Source organism: Rattus norvegicus, chromosome 8 (genome assembly GCF_036323735.1).
Source record: "Rattus norvegicus strain BN/NHsdMcwi chromosome 8, GRCr8, whole genome shotgun sequence".
Classification (NCBI taxonomy): domain Eukaryota; kingdom Metazoa; phylum Chordata; class Mammalia; order Rodentia; family Muridae; genus Rattus; species Rattus norvegicus.
The window spans coordinates 83,281,510-83,305,561 of NC_086026.1; the positions used below are offsets into that span (position 1 = coordinate 83,281,510).

Sequence of the window (24,052 nt, forward strand, 5' to 3'; positions counted from 1 at the left end):
AAATGTATGTGGGAAATTGGAGGAGAAAATTGGGTTAAACATGATCATATTTCATTGTATAAATGGCTAAAATTCTTAATAGAGAGAAAAATTTGCAAAGAAAATTGATACTAAAAACATTGCCTATCTATACTCAAAAACACACAGCAGCTGCTGTTACTTATTAAGACCTGCACAAGAGCAAGCCAGATGAAGTTCTGGCCTAGATCATGGAGATGATGAACCCCAGATCCCACCCCTTGAAAGTGAGGTGGCAGATATAGCTCAGTGGTCCAACACTTGTCTAATTTTCATAAGGCCATGGGTTCCATCCCTAATATTACAAATGAAAATAAAAACTCCTAATTATGTGAGATGTGAATCCCAAAGAGCTAGATTTTGTCAGTCTGCAGTTTATATCCATCTCAAACACCATGCTCTATACAATAAAGACAGTTAAAATTAACTTAAAATTTAACTAGTAAAATTTGACATATTAGTGAAGACCCATTCACTTCTCATAGTTATGACCCATGGGAACTGACAAATGATTTAGTTTTCTTGTGTGAGTGGGAAATTCTCATACTTCTATCATGTTGAAATACTGTCTGAAGGGGAAACTTTCTGAAGGCCCCAAGCCCCAGAAAGCTATAAATAACTGGAGTACCTGCTTTAAAGCTATAAATAAAACCCTGACAAGATGTTAAGGTGGAAATCAGAATGAGTAACTGGAAGGCATTACATTCTGGTTTCCTCAGAAGCAGACCAAAGCTGAATGGTAAGGTTGCCATTCAACATGAATTAGCCAGGCTCTGGTGGCAGGTACTATTACATCAGGACATAATGTCAGGTTGCTGACATCTGATGTTTTAGACTTGGAAAGGGCCTTAAGGATTTCAGGTCCTACTTTTCTCTGCATAATGAGAAGTTCACATTATCATTTTAAGGCATTTCTTGATTCTAAAATGTCACTCCAGGTGATCAGAGTTTCCAAGGTTGAAGTCAGGTAGCCAGGACAGTCACCAGAGGCAGGCTTTTCTGAACTGTCTCTCAGTGTCGTGGAGCCACGCTGACTAGTGTCAGTCAATGGCTTGGGTACAGGTCACTCCTGTCACTCTGAGTATGTGTAACATGTCATCACATCACTGTCTCTCTCCCATTTGTGTATAGAACACAGTGGTATAAACACAGATGTATAAGATATTAAGATATCACACTAAGATATTAAATACCATAAATGCTGAGGGATGGCTCTGTAAAGTGGCACGAGTGAGCTCAACACATGAAATCATGGAGGAGCAGTGTGCACATGAGAAACACTGCTTACCCGGTGTTTTCATCATCCTGGGAAACAGCAGAAGAGAGCACAGTTGGCACTAACTGAAGAGTCCTGGGTAACCAGAGACTTCAGTGTAAAAATCGGGAAAAACTTAAAATAGGAACCAGCGGCCCTCACAGCATGGTTGCTTTTTCCTCTTTAGGCTCAGCAAAATCTCAGACCCTCTTTAGGCACCAGAACTGGCTGAGGGTCACTTTTTCTTACTATATGTCCAACCCTTAGTAAAATAATAAATTAGAGAAATTCTGAAAAACTAAAATCATAAAAAAGAGAAACTAACAACCTTCCCAACTTGTAAACAGACAGGAGGCATTGTTTCCTCATTGCATGTCTTTAGTAGCCAATAACATATTTTTATAACCAAAACATTTTAATCTAGGATTTCCTCTCAGATATGAGAATTCATTGAGAAAACATAAAATGTGTGGTGCAATCTTTTTTTTTTTAATTTAGTGTATTTCAAAATTATGTCTACGTTATGATGCTGTGTATATGATTGTGTATGTCTGTGCGATTGTGTATGTACACGTGAGTGCAGGTACCCATGGAAGCCAGAAGGGGGCATCAGATGTCCTGGAGTCAGTGTTACACTCAGTTGTTGGTGTTGGAAACAGAACTCAGAGCCTCTCTAATAGCAATACACTCTCTTAATCTGCAAGCTCTCTCTCTCCTCCTCAGCCCCTCCGGTGCATTCGTTCAGTTACAGAGCCTCTTATTAATGCTGAAGTCATTACTTAGGAGTTTAGTGTCACACAGGAAATCGTAATCCAGAGGACCCATCGCCAATAAAGCTTGTAAATGCGGACCCCATGCAAGGCCGCAGTACAGAGGCATAGCAGGAAAGGAGTTAGCGAAGGTGATACTAGGCTGATAATAAACCTAGGCTAGACTAACCCAATCCTGAATGACTGCACTTTAACCCTAGCAGTGTCCAGTTGAAATTGAAAGAGACGCTGAATCACGCAACAGGTGTCCAGTCCACTTTTCTTCAGCTACCGGCTAATACCTTTAAAAAAACAAAAGCAAAACCAAAAACCTGTGTCGATCTACTTATGGATGTAAAAACACAGCCTCTGCAGCTCTGGAGGGTCCTTCCACGTATACATGAGCTAATCTCTCCTTAACAGAAGCGATTGTAATGTTTCCCCCTAATTAACAGTCATGAACAGTTTCGGCACTGTTGCTTAAGAGAACAATGCCATGCTAATGAGCTCATTCTCTTTTGTGAGATAGATTCTGCAGCTTAATAATGACAGAGGGGATAATCCTAAAGTTAACATTTACTGAACATTAATTCCGTCTCGGACTGAAACAAGAGCCTCACAGTCATTATGGAACAGCGCCTTCCCACAACTGTGGGTTTAATTGTTTACCTGGCTCTATTCTGTGTAACAGGCAACTCTCCTTGGCTAAATAGAACCTCTGTTGCCCTATGAATCCTGGGAACTGCAGACAGTCTACAGTAAGGAAGAAGATGAATGTGGGTCGAGTACTAGCATCCCCAGGGAGTGATTAGCTTGGATGCAGAAAAGTTGAATAAGGTGTTTAAGGTTCCAGTGTTTTCGGGCCACTGTTTAAATGCAGGCCAGTCAGGAGAATTGAATATAGACAGTGCCACGAGTTCCTTCCTAGAAGAGGTGACATCTGATTTAGTTACAGAGAGATAACCAGAATCTCAAGAAATCATCTAAGAAAAGGGAAGTGATAGAAGACTAATCCATTCCCACAATAGCAAAATGGGCATTCCATCAGACCTGGAACAACCCATGCTGGACTTGGAAAGTCAGTTCATGCTACCTCAGCTTCACCCCCTTCCCCAACACACGGTGAAGTCCCAGTAGTAAGAAACCATTGGTTAATATTTGCCCAAATGCAAGGCCAGGATCAGTGTGAACTCCCTTGAATACAGGCCTTAAGGCTTGACTGTGTACTCATAAGCGCTGGGAGTTTTTCCCCGTAGACTTCAATCCTGCTATCCCAGTCAAGGTGCTTTCATTTTCTTTTTTCTTTTCCTGCACAGTGAGAGAGTTATCTGTTTTCTCTGAGCTCCAGAGCTGTGTTTCCCAATCCAGTGCCACAAGCTACTAGTCAAATGTGGTTACTCGAATTAAACAGGATTTTAAAAATATTCATTCTTTCATTTTCCTAGTACTTATTAGCTAAGTTGGCTCATGGTCACGGTGCTGGGCAGGGCATGGACCTGACGTGACTCAGTGCACTCTGTAAGGACTGGGTCTCTGATCCCAGCTGGGACCAGCACCTGCAGGGACTCCGGGATGAAGACGGTCATCAGGGCATCATTTGTGAGGATGCCACTTGTTGAGTCTTTGCATCTTTTCTCTAGAAGCTGAACTGTCAGATCTAATAACCTTCATCACACGTTCCGCCCCGTGCTGCTGGGGAGATACCATATGTAGGACACTGTATAAAAGATGGAGGGAACAAGATATTCAAAGACAAAGCAGATTTAAATGCTTGCTCCAAAGCGCCTGTCATACAACAGGTGAGCTGAATTGTCCCATAATACACAGAATAATATGAGCAAAATAACAGCAATTTAGAGTATAAAAATAACATCGTGAATAAGAACAAAAACACCAAAACAGAGTTGGGGAAATTGCTCACCGTTACATCTATCAGGAAAGTGTTATGGGAAAGGTGGCAGCAGAACCGAGCTTCGGGACAAAGCTGAGACTCATGAGCATTGTAGTGGAGAGAAGGCTATAGCACAAGGAAAGGCAAGGGGAGATGTAGGCCCCATGGAAGAACTTTCTGGATTGCTCTGATGACCAAGTGTGTGAGGCTTGTCTGGTTGTCTGGTCCTTTCTGTTCTGACAGGTTCTAAGAAGTAATTTTAATATTGTTATACACAGTCATGGCACTAACAGGCTGCCTTGAACATACTTAGACTCTGCAAGGTCGTGTTTCCCCTTTAGATTGTTGATGGGCATTGATACAAAAAGATACAGCTGACAGAGCCAGCAATCCAGGAGCCAACTGGGTTCCATGGAGTAGTGGGCTTCTCTATTCCAAGAGGGACATTAGAGCCTGATACCCACAAATGGTTGTCTCAGACAAGACACATCTCTAGATGTTTAAAAACTGGACAGACATTTTTCAGAAAAATGAGATAGATGACTTCTATAAATCTCCTTCAGGATATCTGGGCACACTCATCCCTGTTGCTATAGCAACAGGGGTTTAGGTGAAAGGTTGTTAAGAAGCTTCCTTTTCCTTTATACTGTGTCAGATTCCTTTCTTCTATCCAACCCTGGTTTCCTCAGTTATAACTGATATCCCAGAGCCAAACTCATGAAGTTATTTAATAGATACCATTTCACCATTTAACTGACTATATATCAAATATGTATCTCAACAAAAACCATAGTCAGGCCCAGTGAGATGAACAGACAGGTAAAGGCACCTACTGTGAAGCCTGACAACTTGAATTCAGTCCCAGGGAATTCAGAACATGGTGGAAGGAGAGAACCAATCCCCACAGGTTGTCCTCTAAGCTTCACATGTGCACTGGGCCATGTACAGTACCTCCACGGCACACAAATAAATAAATTAATTAAAGGAGCACGACAGCTAATTCAATGTGCAAGGTATAGGGTGCACAGGCAATTCTGTGTACCAGTGTGTGAATTCTTGGGACATAAATAAATACAATAAAATGCTCTCAGACAAAGATGGCTTTTAATCCCTAGGATTTGAAATGGGGCTAGAAGAGTAAGTCTCAGGCAAAATACAAAGCAGGATTAAAATCCAGCTCGGTAAAGCCACAAGGGAAATCTCTCGGGAGGTGGATGTCAGCATGCTAAGCTGCTGGCCTCTTTGTGACATTCTGCTGTGGTATAGAAGAGAATCCACTGTCGGGGGTTGGGGGAGGGGTTGGAAATGCAACATTGAAGCAGCACAGGCAGCCTCAGCAGCTAATTCTGAACAACAGCATAATTACAACAAACCAGATGCTTTTAAAATCAAATTAAAGCCCTCTGTAGCTGGGAAAGAGACGCTTAATCTTAAAGAGAGTCATTAATAAAATAGGGGCTGGAATGACATACACAGGTAGTACTGAAAATTGTTTGCATTGGAACAACAAAGTAATGATAAAGCCTCCCATCATGCTACCTAGGGCAGAAGACCCATCTAATCCCAATATCTCTAAGATGGGCCAGTGTGTCCACTATAAAACCCAGATGCTTTCCCAGTGAAGAAGATGACTGATCTAAGCACCAAGTCTCCAGGAAAACCACAGGGCAACTGGGGAATCCCCAAGCTGTTTCCACTGTATTCCCAACACAGGTTATTGCTGCGGTCAAGAATTTCCATGCGACTGGCCAATGGGAAACCTAGGTAGGAAGTTTATCATATGAAATCTCTCTGGAGGAACTTGGATGCTTCTGTCACAAAGTTCAAATCTCCTAGGAGTCATGGCTGATGTGAAAAATCAGAAGTTAACATGGCCATTGATGCTCAGACCCCTAGGGGCTGTACAGGATATCTGGCAAATAAAGGAGAAATTAGCTTTGGTAAATAAAAAGGAAACATTAGAAGTGGTGGTGATGGACTAATAGATATTTATGTACTTGCGCATTCCTTGGTGTGTGTGTGTGTGTGTGTGTGTTTGTATCTATATGTATGATTATAAGTTTCTATATCTCAACCACACCTGGAAAGTTAATCCTAGATTTCATGTAGATACATAAAGCTTGTGTGCATACAAGACATGGAGTGAATGTGAATCTAGGAGAACAGTGACTCAAGGGGGAGTGTAAGTGAGAGGAGGGAATGTGTCCATTGTACACTACAGATTTGTATGTAAATTAAACAATTCTAGCAGCTTAATGGCTCAGGCATTAAGAGGATATAGGAGTTCAGTTCCCAGCACTCACATCAAGGAGCTCATAACTGCTTGTGACTCCAGCTCCTGGGCATCCAATGCCCTCTTCTGGCCTCTACAGTCATTGCACTCACACATGCACATGATAAACATAACACACACACACACACACACACACACACACACACACACACACACACACACTCATTTGTAGGCGGTACAATGTGCAAGCACTATAAAGAGGAAGCATGATCCAGAATGAAGGACCTCAGTGTAGAGTCTCTATCCAATAAAACTAGGAAAAGACTGGACAGAGGAGAGGAACATCCCTGCCACATGGCCATGTTCTGCACTTCTGCAGATCTGAGATAGAAGGTTGGCTCTCTGAAAAGAATCTTTTCTGGAGAGCAAGATGAGGAACTTCAACAAGATTTTAATGGAGCCCTTGCAGTCCCGTTTGTGCTACTGTGCTGGACAGTGTGAGGGTGAGTGTCAGTGTGCACCACAGAGGGGTCTGAACAGTGGTTACAACCCAGCGTGATTGCATTGATGTCCACTGGCACCAGCTCGAGTGTGTTACAACTAGGCTCATTCATGGTTTCCGACTCCATGTAAGGGTCAATCGGTAAGAATCAAATCACTAGCTAAGGGTGTTACTAGCATTTTCAAGACAGATTCCATCAACAAAGATCTGTTATGCTGCTAATGAAAGCATACAGTTAGTATAATCAGGCATGTATCTCTTTACTGACGGCTGTGCATATATAGGACCACATTTTCCACCACAACTCTTGGTGTTTGCTTTAGATTCATTTGGGCTTGGTTCCATGTGAAGTATTATCGAATTGAAATCTTATTGTCTCTCTCTGAAAGCATGAACTGCCATCAGCTCAAGCAAATTACAAGAGCCCCTGACACTTGATACTAGATTGAATTTGAAATTGTATAGAATGTTACTAAACCCCACAGGCCCCTGTGTCCAAGAACACGAAAGAAAGAAAGAAAGGAAGAAAGAAAGAAAGAAAGAAAGAAAGAAAGAAAGGAAGAAAGAAAGGAAGGAAGGAAGAAAGAAGGAAAGGAAGGAAGAAAGAAGGAAAGGAAGGAAGGAAGGAAGAAAGAAAGGAAGAAAGGAAGGAAGGAAGGAAGAAAGAAGGAAAGGAAAGGAAGGAAGGAAGGAAGAAAGAAGGAAAGGAAAGGAAGGAAGGAAGAAAGAAAGGAAGAAAGGAAGGAAGGAAAAGAAAGAAAACTGAACTAGCTTCTAGGGCCTACATCACTAACAGATAATGCTGCACTTCTGCGTTCTTTAACAACAAAGACACATGTGTTTATTTCCCCCAACCGGATCTGGTTTCTTCTTGTTCTATGTTGTATCAGTTAAGCCAAAGACTCCTTTTCTTACTTTCACAACGCTCACGGATAGGGAAGGTCAGGCTGGAGTTTCTTATCAGCATTCAGAGAGAAAGTACCTGTGCCAGATGGATATAATTTCATCCCAAATGAAAAAAGAAAAAGAAAAAGAAAACAAGAATTTAAACTTGCTTCAAGACAAATATATGGTTTTTGTTTGATTTTTTTCAAATGGGCTCAAAATAGCTTATTTTCATGGTACAGTCTATAAATACCCACGTTGCCACGGATCCCCAAACTGAAGAACACTTTTTCAGAGGTGAGATGCTTATCATCTGCGTGCGCTAGTGCGCCCCAACACATACCACACAGCTACCACGTAGTTTTGTAAATGAATTATTCTAGAAAGAACAAGTCATCTAAATCGTGTTCTATTAGAACCCATAATGGAGCAAGATAATCGAGCAACCCATGAGCTGCTCTCCGTGCTCCCAATCCTGCTCCTCCAATTAAGTCTCTGTTGCTGTCAGCCTATCTTTACAAATGTGAATCTGATCACACAAGCCTCCTATTTAAAATTCCTACAGGCTCCACAGTTCTTTCAGGACAAATCCAAACTATTAAACTTGGCTTCTTCTCACATGTCTTTCACTTCTTGGCCTTACCTGTCAGAAAAAAGGGACCCCCATGATGCATCCCCTACAGAATCTGCTGCTTAGTTACTTGTGTCAAATGAATGGTAATACCGTCATACTCACTGGGCCTCAGGGTCAGCTCTGCTTTGAGGTTGGTAACAGCTGCTCCAGATGTGCTTTCTGGTTGCATCAGACCCCCTCCCAAGTCTGAGAACGTGCACAGATGTGAACTCATTTTTTTTTCTTTTTTAAATAACACTCTATCTGGACCCTCTGCTCCCGTGCAGCCCAGCCTTACTCTACCAGGCTCTTTTCTGTCTGTTGTTTAAACCTACCCTTTACTTTTCTGAGCCACACAGTACGTCCAAGACTCTCAAACAACGATGATGGAATGGTGGACTCTCATGCAGGGCTGGTTGAGCCCTTTGGTGGGTCTTACCCTCAAAACCTTCTGCGTCAGAGCTGGTGGGCGGGGCCTGAGCTTGTGTTTTCCTAAATACTCTCCAGGAGCTGCTGATACAGTGGATCCTGGACTCCGCCACTTTGCAAACAGTGGAACAGGAAATGAACTTGGGAGGTGAATGAGTTAACGCTCGGCCCGAAGAGTATCTAGAGCATTGCTCACGTGAAACAGGAGGAGGCCAGGGAACAGGGGCACAGACAGGCATATTTGAGGGGTGCATAAGGTTAAAGGTGATATAGGAGCACAGCCACATCCCTGTAGGAATTTTACATTCCCTATTGGCACCTACCCTGAATACTTTGTCTTTCCTTGGTCCAACATCAGGATTTAAGTGAATTATGAGAAGATTCTAGGGGGCTGTTTGAATGTAAAAAATCCTCCAAATGTTTATTTTTCCTTTAAAACGAAGGCATCTTGGTACACCTCTACCATTACCATAGCCAAGGCTACATGATTTTTTTTTGAGAAAAGTCAAGAAAGAAATAGAAATATTCTTTTGAAGAAGAAAACCAATTCCAACGAGAAATACAGTTGTACGAGCAAGCGGAATTGAACGGCCATGGCCACTGAGGGACTCCACCGGGATTTCCTTCTGCTTTTCTCAGTGATTAGGTTCACAATGGCTTTCTCCTAAAAATTCCACTCTTACCAACTAGTTTATCTTCTGAGTTTTTTTTTTAAATTTTCCCCTAATAAATCATTTAAAAGAGAACTAATTTCTGTCTTATCATTTAAAATTTATCAGTGTGCAAAAAGTCTGTATAATTTTACACTTCTAATTAAATAGCTGGCTCTTTCGCCTTCAAAAAGGATTTCTTGTAGTAAGTCTAGAATTGAGAAAGCCACTTTATCCCTAACATGGGACTTTACAACTATTTTCAAGTTTAATATTTCATGGAACCAATTTACGGAGTCCTGCTGGATGGGGGAAGAAAACAAGACAGTCCTTCCGCTGCTCTCTAGGCTGTGTTTCAGGATGGATGCAAGGCAAGGGAGGGATGTTATTTGTTGATTTAATACTCTTCTATAATTCATACTTTTGTTTTCAAACTTTCAATGAAACATTACTTTAAGGCAATGTTTCACCACACTCCATAGCAGGATAACTTCTAGGGAAGTCAAGCATCCAAACATCAAAAAAGTCTACATGCATATATCACAGATAAGGATGCTTGCAGCTAACCATCGGACTGAGCACAGGGACTCCAATGGAGGGGTTAGAGAAAGGACTGAAGGAGTTGAAGGGGTTTGCAACCCCATAGGGAGAACAACAATATCAACCAACCAGACCCCCTAGAGCTCCCAGGAACTAAAGCACTAACCAAAAAGTACACATGGTGGGACCCATGGCTCCAGCTGCATATGTAACAGAGGATGGCCTTGTTGGGCACCAATGGGAGGAGAAGCCCTTGGTCCTGTGAAGGCTCATTTCTCTAGTGTAGGGTAATGCCAGGGTGTTGAGGTGGGAGTGGGTAGGTGAGAGGGGGAGCATCTTCATAGAAGCAGGGGAAGGGGATGGGAGAGAGGGGAAAGGAGATAACATTTGAAATTTAAATACATAAAATACCCAATAAAAATAAAAATGAAAAGGTCTATATGCATATATCACAGACAGAAAAATGTGACTAGGTTTTAAAGCTAATTTTGCAGCAAGGATGGTAATTCTCACCAAGACATAACTTACAAAGAGCTGTGTTGATACAACTGACAGAATAAAATTAGAAAGCAAACCACTAAGCATAATTTAAAGAAATTCTCACTGTAGCCCTTATCAGAACACAGTTTCAACTTCTTTACTATAGAGTAAAAATTTCTACTGATCAAAATTATCATATGCTTTGATCAAGTATTGGAGTTCTAATATATGAAACATGTTTAAACATCAATAATAAGATATGTGCATATAACAACTCATTAGTCCATATCTATCAAATTAAGAAAAATCAAAACAACTGCTATCGTTATGTGCTGAGGTTAGTGTCCATAGAATTCATATACTGGATCTAAAATCCAATGAGAAAACATTCTGACACTGAGCCTTTATAGAGCGATGATCAAGGTGAGGAGCTCTTACTCTCATGAGACAGTATCCGTATGAAGGGTTAGTCAGGAGACACCTAGCTCCTCAGCTAAGAGAGGCGCGCCTCGAAGGTGAAGCCTGGGAAGGGGACAGCAGGTCACACCATACACCAAACATGCTAGAGTCATAGTCTGGGCCTCTTCAAACTCCAGAACAACAGGAAATGAAACTGGCTTATTAATTATGCAATCTACTTTTTAGAGCTGCCCAGATGGCCTGAGATATTAACTTTTGTAGGACTTTTTATGGCTTCTCTATAGAGAAAAGACCCTGCTATAGATTATTACTGCAGTGTCTAAAATACTTTAAAACCTCTTTGGAGGGTAATTTGTTAGTATTTCTTAAAATTGTAAATCTGTTTCTCATCAATCAAACATATCTCTTAGAATTCTAAGAGATACACTTCCTTTGACAAGACACAAAATTACATATAAGACTTTCCCAGGGTCGTTTTAAATAATGTAACATGAAATAATTTAAATTTCTATCAAGAGGGAAGAGTTAAATAAACTATGAGGTGTCCATCAAATACTGTGCTATGCAAATATGAAATATCAGAATATTCTTGTGCATTAATTATGGGACCATCTCTAAGACACAGAAAATGAAATAAGGCTCCATGCAATATTTCATGGTATGCTGCCATTTGCATAAACTAGGGATACACACACACACACACACAAATATAAGTGGTCTATTTAAATGTACTCCTTTGGAAAGGATGCACAGGAAGAGGTAAATATAGTTATAATCTTGGAATTTTTACTTTTATTTTTAATCATGTATGTTTGTGCTTCTGTGCATGTGTGAATACAGCTTCTGCAGAGGTCAGAAGAGGACATCAGATCCCCTGGAGTGAACTTACAGGTGGCTTTGAGACTCCCTACGTGACTGCTGAGAATTAAGCCCAGTCTTCTGTGAGAGCAGTAAGTGCTCTTAAGCCTTGAAGCCCCTATCATGATAATTTTATGCAAGACTTTGTAGCATTCCTGTTTCCTGTTCCTTGAGCAAGGGCAAAAGTGGAGGTTTCCCTGTGAGAGAGGATGATGGTTTGGCTACTGCAGCCTTGCTGCTGTGACCAGTTATGAAAAGGACCCATGCCAGAATCTGAGCCACCAGAGAGGAGAGGGCGTCACGGCACATTTGCAGAAGTGTCGATCTGGATAGAGCTCTGGCGCCAAGCTTAATTACAGAGCACATTTCAGTGCTACCAAATACCTGGAAGATTCCCTGCGAGCAGATGGAAAGTAACAACCTTTACATTTCAGAGAGAGATTGCTGGGTCCAGGAAACTGGATTTTGTGGCTACCACCCCTATATAACTAACCACGGAGCTCTGTGCGGAAAGCACCGAACCAAAGTTTCCTTTCAAGTCCCATTGCCAATTTTTAATTCGAGAACAAAGCAGGTGTTGCTGGAATGAATCACAGGTTGACCTCTCAGGCATCTGTAGGCAAGGCGCTCACACACACACTACCCTATTTAGCTCTCACAGCAATTTTGGCAGCTAGTGTAATTAACATTACCTCTTCTTAATAAACAAAGAAATCAAAGCTTAGAGGAATTTGCTTAAGACTCAGAGGCTTCCTAATTGATCGGAACTTTGATTTGAGTTCAAATGGGTCTGTTTTCAAAGCTTCACCTCCTCCAAGATTATCTTAGTGTCACTCTAGCCAGAGACGGGGTTCTGTGTTGAACAAAGCAGGCGGGATAACCCGTTCTCATCTGGGTCTCATAAGAGCTGCCTGCAAAATGAAAGAAATGGTCAAGATTCTGCATCCTGTCTTGCCTGGATCCAATGCCTGACTTTTAACAAGTTGGTTTCTGTCTGGAATTGTGTGGTCCAGCTGGATGTTTGACTTTCTGCACTGAATCCTATGTACAGCTAGAGGCAAAGGGGAAGCACTGGGGTGGGGGCTTGACATTCCAAATCCTTGTAGGTGAATCCTTGTAGGGCTGGGACAAAATCTCAAAGGGGAACAGCTGGTGAGACAGAAGAAAGTAAGCGACTGGCCACTTGGAACAGAAAGCATTTTAAGAAGAACTAAATGAGGTTAGAGAACTGAGTGATTTAGGCCAAGTCCATCAGTGAAGACAGCTTTAGTAGGTTATGAGTAACCTGTGTCCAATCACAGGCACTTGATGAGAGAAACCTACCACGCTGAGACTTTTCAGGAAGACTTGCTTACATTGATGTCTGTACAGCCTGTGGATGAAGTTCCTAAGGAGACTAGAAGGGGGCATTAGGTGCCCTGGAACGGGACCGTGACTATGCCATGCAAGGGTAACAAGTGCTCAGAAGCACCGAGCCGTCTCGCCAGCCCCCACACCGAATGAGGGCGGTACAGTGTGTTTAAGCCCAGTCTTCCTGTAGACAGGCTTGCAGCAGGAACTGTAATAAGTTAACCGTTTCCTGTATTCCCAGGTCCTGTGGCTCTTCCCTTTATGTATTTTAAAACTACATTATGTTTTTCATTCCCTGGAATTTGACATCCTTTTAGTTACTGGTGTAATTGTGGCTTTGATGTCTACCCCCCTGCTAGACATAAATCCATGGTGATTGTTTTAGTCTTATTTATTTCTCCCCCCCCTTCTTAATACAGTATCTGGTACATAACAAAGCTAAAAGACAGGGGGGAACAAAAGAATTATTGTATATCTGTGAATTTACTAATGGCTTAAACTCTTTTCCCCACCTAAGGTGAAAACCTCAGAAACCACTTTCCATCTTTACTATCTCCCTGCTTAAAAAAAATCTAACAAGCAAAGACAAAATTCAAAAGATATATTCCTGTTTTTAAAAGCAATATAGTGGGATGCATTTTTCAATAAGACATTTGAAAGAATGGTAAGGAAATAGAACCCAGTCATAGAGAACCATGTAGAATATTTGAGAAAAACAAACTCAGCAAGGAAATTAGAGAAGGAACCAAATCATTCCGTCCCAAGATTCTATTATCATTTTGTTTTCTCTTGAAATAGCATTCGAAGATTGGAGCAAGGATCCTGCAGTCTACCGGCCTCTGCTAATCACCAATTACCATATGCATAGACTCCACTTATGGGTTAGCACCACGCTAGGTATATATTTGGTAGGACATTTGGTGATTTGCTGCATGTTTATCTCAGTTCTTCTCTTCCACACTGTTCTGACGTGGGGATCGTGAAAAGAAACCTGAACACATAGCCCTAACCATAAGACTTTTCTAAGAAGGTGTCTAGCATTGAGTCTACGTTCTCTATGCCACACCATCATGTCCTTCCCATTGCTACTGCTGCTTATAAATAAAATTATATCTTAAAAATTTAAATTCTTACATATAATATTTATTTCTGTAAACCAATCCAAGTTAGCGAAGGTGACAGTATCTAGACTTACTGGAGGGTTTCAAATGTTAACTTTTAGAATAAAACATGTGGCACTTAATCATGGAAGACTCCTTTAGTTGGCTCAGAGCTCCTAATAACATTGGTTCAAATTTCACATATATTTCTCAACCTAGGTCTGTGTTTTAACAGAATTATGTTAAGAGACTTTCACTGGGTTCTATCCTGTGTGTTTTTAAGCAGTTGTCATCACCAATACTTCCCCATTGATTTCTGATTCTCTAGGCAGCATGTCTTGGTTTCATAACCCAATTCTGAAATAGACAGGAAAGGCATTCTATCTATTTTAGAGAAGAGAAAAAAAACTACGACTGAGGCTTTGCTCTACCAATTCTAGTGTGTAAGCATCAGAACACTCAGTAAGATTAGCCTTAGGGTTTGAACTTGTGTGCATTAATAAACAAGAATAGTAACAACAGCATCTGCCATTAGCAGATGTATGACATGCTCTCCTGTGCATGGACAACTTTTTGGTGGACAACAGCTACAGAATTCCATCTTCTCTGGTGGTGATTACAGTCTGTGCTATCAAATTACTTTTTCCATGAACTTAATTGTCCAAATAAAGACTCAACAATACCCCTGTTGTAATATCTATGCTTTAACTCTGTAAAATAATTACAGAGTCCTCTAATCACTATGAAGGTGAAAAGAGGACTCTAGTGCTTGGAGAATAATACAGAATAGTCACACCAATAGTTTCAAAGGAGACTTTTTAAATCTGATGCAGCTGTCTCCACAATTGAACATTTCCCCCTTTGTCCATTTTCTTTCATTTTCCTTATTCTGGGGTCACAAGGACTCAATATAGCCCAAACATTTCTGAACATATTATGTAGTTAGGAATGACCTTGAACTGTTGACCCTCTGTCTCCACCCCCAAATGTCTGGTTAACAGGTGTGAGCCACCATGCCAATTTTGCGCAGTGTTAGGGTCAAAGCAATGACTTTGAGCTTGCAAGGTAGTCAACCTACCAACCGAGCTACATTCCCGGTCCCCACCTCTGAATTTTCAATGGGAGCTTTGCTTCTTTTTCTCTAGATATTTACTAAAAGAAGAAGAGGAACAAACAAAAGAGAGTGGAGAATATCTTCCACATAACGCCATACTCGCCTAATGCCAGGTTTCCCTCAAAGGAGCTGCTATCTACCCTGTGAACTGGAGCGAAACATTTAATTCTTCTAAATGCAATTATGCACCCGAAAAACAGGGACGATGATATCTACCTTTGCCACACAAAGCTATTGTGAGGAATGAATTAGCTCAAATGTAGGGAAATGATGTTCAAATGGGAAGACATGAGATGGGAATTCTCAAACCTGTGGTTAATGTGAGACTAAATGAGCACAGTTCCCCATTTTCTGCTATTGTAAATGCATTGGAACAGATATTAGAAACAGAACGGCGGCGCTCATAAAACCGCATTTCTCCTCTTACCGGGTCTATCAGCTGAGAATAGAGTTCGTGGCAGTTGTCGAAGATATACTTGTACGTGGAATCCAGACAAGCCCTGACACAATCCTTCACCACTGCGCTGGCCTTTGGGGGGCTCTGCAGCTCCAGGACCTGGCAGACAAATCATTTTTTTAAAAACAGCAGAGCCCTGCAAACCCATAAAACCATCTCAATCATATTCAAGTGATGTATAGTCAATTTGACTATGTTTAAAATACGCAGCCCGAGAAATCTTTCTGTAAGGCCGGTGATATGGCTAGGTGGATAAGGGAGACTGTGACCTAGTCTGATGACCTGAATTTAAGCCCCGGAAAGGACACAGTGGAATAAGAGGACTGAGTTCTGCAAGTTGCCCTCTGATCTCCACGCGTGCACCCATGTTGCCCCTCAATAAATACATGTAAGATGGTTTTCTCTCTGTATGGCCCTGGCTGCTGTGAAACTTATTCTGTAGACAAGGATGGCCTCAAACTCAGAGATTCACCTGTTTCTGCTTCCTGAGTGCTGGGATTAAAGGTGTGTACCATCATTGCAGAGGTGTAAATTTTTAAAGTATTTAACTTTCTGAGATAGTGCTCTCCTAAAAATGTCTATGGTTGTAAACATCCAAGACTATGTGTCTGATAGCAATAGTACTGTAGTAAGCACGTCGGGGGATGAAGAGAATCACCTTTACTTGTAGGCTTGAATTCTAGAGTTAATGAGTAAAAAACAAGTTAAGAACATGCATGACAACACATGATGAGGAGAAAAACAAAGCAATGGAGGGAAACTGGGAAGGGTTGATACACTAGAAAGAACACAAAGGACAGGGTTGGCAGATGAAGTCGAAGGGAGAGGGTTAAAGGGAACAGGAGACCTACATGGAGAATATTGTTAAGAGCCTAATTATGGTTAATTAAGACAGAAAAGGGTTAATAGAACAGGAGAGTAACTCAGGGAGCTGGCTGTGGGTTTGTGTCTCTCAGTAATAGCAGAAGCCACACCTATAAAGTTTCACCATCATGACTGCTCAAACATGAGCTGAGTTGGCATAATGCCAATGGACATATCGAACTGGAAGGAGAAAAGCCCATGAAGTCTCTACTTTACATAGGAACTGAGGACAGGGGAGCAGGAGAAGAGGTTTTCCTTAGGGAGGAACACACCAGTTGGTTGTCCAGTGCCATACCCTGGTAGTATTATATATACCAAATATTTTATATTTAGGAAGAGAGAGAGAGAGAGAGAGAGAGAGAGAGAGAGAGAGAGAGAGAGAGAGAGAGAGAGAATTGATAAAAAAATAAAAAGGCCATGAATTTGAAAGAGAGTAGGATGGGAGGAAGGGGTATATGGGAGTGTTTGGAGGGAGAAATTGGTAATTGATTTATAATTCTGCCCAAAAAATAATAGAAGGAAGAAAAATTTTGAAGAGTTTTGAATCTGTGATGAGTGAACTCAAGCAGTCTTTTAAAGACTTTTAATAAGTCTTTAAAGACTTATTAGTATGTATGGGTTCCCCTAAATGTAGTCTGTGAACCACATGCATGTGGTCTTCACAAAGGTCAGGAGAGGACATCAGATCCTTTGGAACTGTGATTGTAGATGGTTGTGAGCAACCATGTAGGTTGGGAATAGAGCCCAGGTCCTTTGGAAGAGCAGAAAGTGTTCTTTACTGCTGAACCATCTCTCCATCATGGAGAAACGCTTTAAAGACATTAAAGTAAAATTGATAATAGTATAGAGTGAGTCAAATGAAGCTGGTGATTCAGCAGCATGGGGAGGAATTTAGCCAGTGTGTTAATGCCTAAGAGGAGGGAAAGGGAAGGCACAAAGTGCAAAGCACAGGGTCATTGTTTTTGGAAAACAGACTCAATGTGACAGTCAACAATACAAAAGAAAGAAGAGGATAATTAGCACACAGATGGGTGGGTTGGGCTTTGCCATACTTGAGGATGTTCTCTTTGTTCCTTTTACTAGTGAACTAGACAGAATCATAATCATCAGTATAGTCATGATGGGGGACATGGGCAGATACTTATCACTGGAGTGGCACTCCATTGTTCCTACCCTCTCATCCTCCTGCAGTGGCAAAACTCAGAAAGAGTTTCATCTGAGCCTTGACCAGGTCTGTCTAGCATTCTCTGTACCATTGGTACTACTAGATCAGAACAGATACAAATTCTGTTTACTACAGTTGCCAATGGGTCCTGACAACTAATGATCATTAGTTGCTTTTGTTTTTATCGGTTATGAAATACTATTTATTCTTATTATTTTATGGTTTTAGTGCTGTAACTAACAGAACTAATGGTGAGCGAGAAAAATAGCCTGGAATGTTGTTTTGCTTGATGTCTTAGGACTTGCTGACAAACACTCATGTTACTCTGTTTCAAAGAGAAAAGAATAATATGTCTACATCCTGGAAAGCTGTGTTTGAAAGGCTTAATATAAATCAATGGCTTTTCTAAATTATGAATGTCTAGAAGTTGATATTAAAGAAGGAATATATCAAAACAGAAACGCCTAGTGAACTTGGTAGCTTATAGCCAAGTGTATCAAGAAATCACGTGACTGGTTCTCATACAAGTATTGCCAAGGCACTGGCACCATCAGGTGAAGAGGAATCAGCTCTTCCTGCAGTAAAAAGTTAGCAAACCATCTCAGCTAACACTTAAATGTAGCTCTACTTTGACTTATCATAACTTTGCTATTTCTTACAAAGTGTCTTGTATCATTACTGAAAGAGCATCCTTTAAGACATATCTAGTTCTGATCCAATGTATCAGGGTAAAATGACTAGAAAACTTGTTTCTTTGATAAACCCTATTTTGGCAAAGTCATATAGTCCAGGATTTCTGGCTGGACGTGGTCAGGAGCAGGATAAAGCCCAGCTCTGTCAAGGGACAAATGTGTTGTGATGTGACACCAAGACATTGTGGGAATGAGATGAGATACCTTCATCCGGAAGAAGGTGATGCTGGTCAGCAGGTCCACAGTGGACTTTAGGTCCTGTAGTCTCTCACTGTTGCTGGCTGGAAAGTTTTCCTGGTTAAAAAGGAAACAGAGATGGATAAAGTTGTTGACATACAACCAGCAGTGTGGAAGCCAATATAAACAAACTTACCATGAAAAAATTAAAAGCAGGAGGTAGGTCATATAAAAGTTAATAATTTATAAAACTATTATTCCTTCTAAATTTTTATCACAGAACATTCTGAAAACTAGAAGTTTTAAAAATATTCTTCTATTCATCTCAGAAGTTCAGACCCTTTTATTCTTCCTCAGGGTATCATTTTCTTCAACAGTGTAGCAGCCACTGATGGGTTGCAATATTCCGGTAAATAACCTCCTACCCATACTCAGACAAGAAACCCTAATTAAACTCAGTGTGTCACATAGAAAATGAAGATATGACAGTAGGTAGGGGGCTTGTTGATAAGAAGTGCTCCAGCAGGAGAGAGAGAACTATGAGAATGGAGAATGGAGGGCTGAAAAATGATCAAACTCACCATATCAATGGATTAAACCGTTCATCAATAAAGACAAAGTTTTAAAAGTACACTATGTTATCAGTTATGCAATGTTAAAGGATTAATTTCTGCTTATAAAATATTTTTTCAAAGAAAGGATATTAGTATGTATTTAAATCCTCTTATCATTCTCCAAAGATGGGTTTAATTTTCAAAAGTTATTTTGGACATAGTACAGGTGGTAATGTTTACTATTCAGCCACAAGGAAACTGCTAGTTATAGAAAATAAGATTGTATTCCAAGATCTGAAATGTGATGAGTTTGAGACATGACTTTCTCTATACTGAGGTGCCTTGAGACAGGTCACTTTAAAATTACAGATATTCTGAATTCTGGAGGAAAACCAAAGTGCCTTTATAACAGTACTTGAGAGAACACATGGTTTTAACCATAAGAAAGCTCTTTTATTAACTGATGATTGTTTTTGCATAGGTTCTCTGCAGTCATCAGAGAATCCCAAACTGACTCCTGGATATGTCTGATGACCTTGAGTGGGCTTAGTGGCTACATCATGACACATAAGTTGTGTTCAAGGCTCTTCTTGCTCTGAAATATCTTCTATAGCTGGCAGGTATGTGTGATGTTGTCTTTTTATAATGATGTTACTTTCAACATGCAATTAGACCTTGAAAAAATTCAGTTTGCAATTTTCAGAAATATGCAATTATTTGTCTGTGTGTCTGTCTATCTATCTATCTGTAATCTATCTATCCATCAATCAACTCATCTGTCTACTTATTTACCATCCACCCATTCATCATTAATATATTCATCCCTGCTATATTTAGTCACCATCTATCTATACATATCAACTTATGTTTTCATCTATTTGCCCATCCATCAACTTTTCTATTCATCTATCTAACAATTTATCTATTCATCATTAAGAGATTAATTAAAAATGAATATAGGATCTGCATATATAAAAATAAGAAAATATTCAATAAAACATAGGTGAATATAAGTTACAAAAAAGGCATCTGCAATTATGACTACAGACTTTTTATAAATACATTCTCAAAATGAGACTGGACCTTGTGTTCTTTTGATGATTAGCTTAGGGGTGCTCCACAAGATGGTTGTTAAGAATTCCAAGATCCAGCTGTACACACACAAAGTATTGTTATTGTTGGGGTTTATGTGCATGCGGAGTATGAGAACAACAACAGATCTCTGGAGGATTGCTTCCAATGTATGAGACTCAAAATCAGCACTACTTTTCCATTACAGGATGGGCAATGATAACTATGGTGAGAAATTACCTAGAGCAAAGGCAGATTTCCCTGCCTTAAGGGAAGAAATTACCTAGAGAAAGGCAGATTTCCATACCTTAAGGGAAACTATGATGTACCTACCCTGTATTTTGACAGATCAATCCTTAAGGAGTTATGCAACTGGTCCAGTAGTTTTATGAATTTTTCCCTCTGTACCAAGAAAACACAAGACAGGGAGATGGAAATAAGAGAAATAAGAATCAAACCACATTCAATGTAATCCTCTCAACTATCCATGAAAGTTACTGTTCCTATTCTACAAAGGCAGAGGAGCACTGATGTCAACCACTGTCCAAAGTCACAGAACTACAAAACCACAGGACATGACAGTGGTTCAGAGTCCATCTCTGGGTCTTTAATACCATCCCTATTCTTCAGGTAAGTCACCCACCCTACCCCTGTGAATGATAGGAAATGGTGCAATTGTCCTATTAGAGTATCTGGAGTTATTCTACAGAGAAATGAATTCCCACCATTTCTCTATATAAGTACCTCAGTGTATCAGCAGAAGAAAACACATTTTACCCCTTGTTTTGGTCCTGCATACTACCCTGAGTCCCCAGAAAATTAATGACAGATTTATTAATTTCCAGTCATAGGATGGAAACAGCTGGTATATGTGTTTAAAAAACATTTTAAAAAGACATTTTCCTTTGGGAAGCAAGCACAGACTTAATAATCTGAAGGGGATTGATTGCTTTTAAAGGATTTTACGATTTATCTCTGCTATTATTATAAAAACTGTGTTCCTACTTCTTGCTGCTGTCATCAGGACTGTGTCAGTGTGGGACTGTGCTCTCCATAAAAGTATTTGGCTGCCGAGAGTATGGAGTTGTGTTAGTAAATATAGAGTTGGAATCAGATGTATCTAATACAAAGAAGGGGACAGTATGAAAGTCTCACACACACAAACTCCATAGGCAATGCCTTAGCTTTGGTTCCTTTTGCTGTGATAAAACTAATACCTGACGACATTGGCTTATAGAGAAAGAGTTTCATTGTGCGACAATGAAGGTAACAAGAACTTTAAACAGCTGACCACATTCCTAGTCAAGAGCAGAGAGCACGGGTGCTCAGCTTGCTGTCTCCTTTTCTTCTTTTCATTTTACTTTTTCCACAGTTCACAATCACAACTTAGGGAGTGGTGCTGCCCACTTTTACACAGGGTCGTCCCATACCAGTTAGTGTCATGATGACAACACCCCCGCCCCCAGACATGCCTACAGGTGAGCCTGATCTAGACGACCCCTCAATGAAACTCCTTTCCCAGCTGATTCTACCTCTCATTAAATTGGCAACTGGAAGAAAACCATTGCAGGCAGCACACATGCTACTGTCCTGGCTTTTAGTTTCTTTATAAGAGTATAAAATAATGAGTAGGTGCAGGAGTGACTGGGAGCAAGGGTGTCTGTCTACATCAGTGGTCTATAAATACCAAATTACATTTTGCAGAGTTTTGGCACATTAGAAGCTCTCCTTAATTTGCGAAGTAGATGTATGAGGTATGTACCTCTTCGTCTTTGAAGTTCCTGTTCTTAACAGAGCCACAGCCGAATAGCGACGTAAGTTGAAGACTTTTGACGACTTTTCACTCAATTAAAAGTTCCAACTGTTCAGTGAATTGCCATCCTCAGAATCACACGTGGTGAACAAAGGTTAAAACGCCACTCCTGTTCTAACTCCCGTGGAGAAAACACGGAAGCTGAAGATGGAAATTTTGCCTTCTAGAAGCTTAGAGAACTTTGTTAAGTAGTGTAAGATCACTTTGTGATCTCAGCAAAGCTACTGAGATATTCAGGTGAGCTTAAATCTTAGATTTTCCTTCTCCTGTCTCAACATGTTCTCGGGGAGGGAAGGCAACAAGCTCGGATGCCCTTTATTACTGGCCTCTCCACTCCCATCCATCAAAATGAACAATGACGATGAAAGAATTGCTACAACAGAGTTCAGGGCCACAGTAAAGTTAATCACTTGAGTGACTGTAAAAGTCAGTCTGACTGTGTCCCATCTCTGGAAGCTGTGCCTGACCTCTGTGATTGGCACAAATCATCAAGACAGCTGACCAGACCGTTGAACTGTGCTTTGCCCCAAATCACTGATCCTATTGCATGCAGCAGGGCTGGCCAGGCTGGCCACTGCTCAGCACCTAATTCTCCACTGATTTTCAATAAGAGAATTTCATGTGGTGAATGTGCCCGGTAGGAAATGGTTACCGTCTCAGACTTCATTAGAGGAGGCCAATGCAGATACCATAGTCTTGGACAATGAGACATACTGAGTTTATTAAAGAGGAATGACTCAGCTTTCTTTTGTCGATTAATTACTGATCCAAAAGGCCCCAGAAAGAATGCTTGGTGGGGTCTGTTCATGTTACTAGTATTTGCTACATAATTCTTTATTGAGTGCCTAGTTTATGCTTACAGGGTGAGAGGCTAAGGAAGTAGTGAGAATGGTAAAGCCATCGATGCCATTAGAATTTCATGCCTGTCCTACTTACGTCCATCCAGTTGTATGTGTGTGTGTGTGTGTGTGTGTGTGTATGTGTGTGTGTGTGTGTGTGTGTGTAAGTGTCTTTGTGTCCATCCCCATGTATGTCTGTGTTCATGTGCACATCTGTGTTTGATTACATGTATATACAGGCATGTGTAGGGGTCAGGGAATAACCTTAGGTGTCATTCTTCATTTCTCACCACCTACTATTTTTTTAATAAGGAAAGTTAAAGAAGTGTACTTCATTCTAATAAAAAAATTAATGAATGAAACAGAAAGGCGCTATATATATGTTTTTTAAAAGACAAGGTCTCTCACCAGCCTGGAACTCACCAAGTCGACTAGGCTGGATCATAAGAGTCCTAGGGATTCACCTATTTCTTACCTTCTTAACACTGGGTGTCTTAATTAGCTTTTTATTGCTGTGATAAGATACAATGACCAAGGTAATTATAGACGATTTTATGAGGGCTACAATTTCAGAGGGAGAGTCTATGACCATCATGGTAGGGAGCATGGCAGTAGACAGACATGGTGCTGTTACAATAGTTGAGAACTTATATATGAGGCATCCATAAGGCAGTGAGAGAGAGAGAGAGAGAGAGAGAGAGAGAGAGAGAGAGAGAGACAGACACAGACACAGACACAGACACAGACACAGACACAGACACAGACACAGACACAGACACAGACAGAGAACTTGGAATGATGTGAAACCTCAAATCCTGTTCCAATTAACATCCTTTCTCCAACAGGACCACACCTTTTGCTTCTTTCCAAACAATTCTACCAACTTCAGACAAAGCCTTCAAATACATGAGCCCATAGGGGCCAATCTTACTCAAACTACCATACTGGGATTACAAGCATTACATCATACTTGACATCACTTATGGGTTCCAGGATCCAATTCAGGTACTTGTGTTTTCAAGGCAAGCACTTTACTGACTGAGCCATCTCCCCAGACTCTATCCACACTTTAAAAATTACAGTCCTGAGCTACACTACCCCAGTATTTATTGGCCCTGGATTTAGGTTATGTGTGGCAGAGTCTTACTTAGCTGGACTTATGAGCTTCTATCTTGTGGGGATGACCAGAATTCTGACTAAGGCAACTTTTATATTTCTTCTCTCCAGGTTGGTTTCCAGAGCACTCCTGAAAATTTACATGCAAGGAAGAAAGAAAGCCAGAGAGAGAAATCTGCTGGGCTCCTTGTCAGAGAATCCCAAATCACATCCAGAG

General features: G+C 40.7%; 1 protein-coding gene across 2 annotated transcripts in view; it reads right to left on the bottom strand.

The window, feature by feature from the left end:
* The window catches only part of Unc13c (unc-13 homolog C), a 426,173-nt gene that overhangs the window by 153,860 nt on the left and 248,261 nt on the right, over positions 1-24,052 (bottom strand). For both annotated transcript variants that reach the window (XM_063264996.1, NM_173146.2), the window contains 3 exon segments: positions 20,401-20,469; positions 18,470-18,559; positions 15,515-15,643 (listed from right to left, as the gene is read on the bottom strand). In XM_063264996.1, the coding sequence (XP_063121066.1) occupies positions 15,515-15,643; positions 18,470-18,559; positions 20,401-20,469 (288 nt within the window).